The sequence below is a fragment of the Nicotiana attenuata genome, unplaced genomic scaffold (genome assembly GCF_001879085.1).
Source record: "Nicotiana attenuata strain UT unplaced genomic scaffold, NIATTr2, whole genome shotgun sequence".
Taxonomy (NCBI): Eukaryota; Viridiplantae; Streptophyta; class Magnoliopsida; order Solanales; family Solanaceae; genus Nicotiana; species Nicotiana attenuata.
This window is the reverse complement of record NW_017685481.1, coordinates 1-1,562: the sequence shown is the minus strand read 5'-3', so window position 1 is coordinate 1,562 and position 1,562 is coordinate 1. Positions and strand designations below refer to the sequence as shown.

The 1,562-nt window shown below is 31.3% G+C and overlaps 1 protein-coding gene across 1 annotated transcript; it reads right to left on the bottom strand.

The window, feature by feature from the left end:
* Window positions 1-282: 282 nt before the first annotated feature.
* On the bottom strand, window positions 283-797 carry LOC109222154 (the record flags this gene model as incomplete). Its single annotated transcript, XM_019386545.1, has 3 exons — window positions 685-797; window positions 432-620; window positions 283-324 (listed from the first exon to the last, which is right to left on the bottom strand). Coding segments are annotated over exons 1-3 (330 nt in total), but the record flags the coding sequence as incomplete, so codon positions are not given.
* Window positions 798-1,562: the final 765 nt, after the last annotated feature.

Below are 1,562 nucleotides of genomic sequence, written 5' to 3'. Positions count from 1 at the left end.
CAAAGTGTCTTGCTAGGGTATGTCTTTCTAATTATTGATATCACTTTTGGAGTCATAAATCAATTTGTCTTGTGTTATCATATATGTGCCATTGCTTAATAACCACACTGTTGATCAAGATAAAAACCAAACCATATACTGATAGTTACTGCCAAGGCTGGTGGTAGTACACCAAGAACATCACCTAGCACACCAGTGTCTTAAACTAATATCTTTTTCATCTTCTTAAAAGAAAGGATGAGGAGGATCATCTTATAAAAGTTTTAATTTCATGAAATTTACCTCGAAAATCTTCTCTCCACTTGAGCTTTGTCCATCAAAAAACTGTGGATCATGTTAAAAACAAAGCCAAAAAAATATTCATCTTATGAGTGTAAAAGTATTTATAGTTCAAATTTAGTATTCATAGGTTTGTAAGTAAAAATGTTTACTGTGATAGTGTCGTCGAATTTGTCGTATTCCTCCAGAAGTTCATCATCATCAATAATCTTAAAATCATTGTAGATTTCGACCTGTGACTCAATATTCTCTTTCTTAACAATAACCTTGAACATGAATTTTTTATAAACAATATCGTCCAGTTCAGTTGGATAAGAACAATCAGCATCCGCAATTGAGGTCTACACCAAATTTCAGAGGTTAGAAATATTATAATTGACAACTAAATTAAGTTTAGTATTATACCTCAACTAATCCTTCCTTAAGTTCTTTTGCGGACTTCCCTATAAGCTGCAAAGCATCGCGATTCCAAATCAATAATAAGATAAAAACGGTTCCATCCATAACACGAACTTGAAGCCTATACCTGCAACTCAATTTTGATTAACTTTATGCATATTATAACTGTAAGTAATAGAAGATGCTTCTTCATTGCATTTCTTACAAAAGTATGTAGTACCAACTTTGTCAACCTTTCTAGTACACTTGTTGCATGCCAAGTATGACCATCCCCGGTCAAGTTCCAAATTCACCAATTTTGCCGCAATCCAATAGCTACATTCCTATTTAACATAAAGAAAATATTATTGTAAATGCAAAACATAACGTACATATAATATTATAGTAAATTAAAATCATTTGCATGCACTGAACTAAATAATAATTTTAAACAATACAAAACCTTAGTCATTGTAAATGCAAAACAGAAAACATAAGGTAAATAAAATCGTAACACTAAATTAAACTCACCTCCGTACACTGAACTAAATCCCTAATAGTTTTAAACAGTACAATTCCTTTGTCTAACTCATCTCTAACAGAGTAACTTTGCTGTGAACTTGTCTGAGCGATCCGTTCAAAGTTTCATTGACGTACTGCCAGGAATCTCAATAAGTCGAAAATTGTTATTTGTCAATACTATTTTTATATTTTTTCTACATATAGAAAAGGATTATACACTTGACAAACCTGGATTTAAACTCGGTTGATTGCGGCAGCGTAGGATTAATCCATATCTTTGTCTGATACCAACAGCTACGCACTGAGTAATTACCTGTGTATCAGATTTACTATAATTATAAATCTGAAATTATATAATATTTATAAACTAAAATTGAAAAATA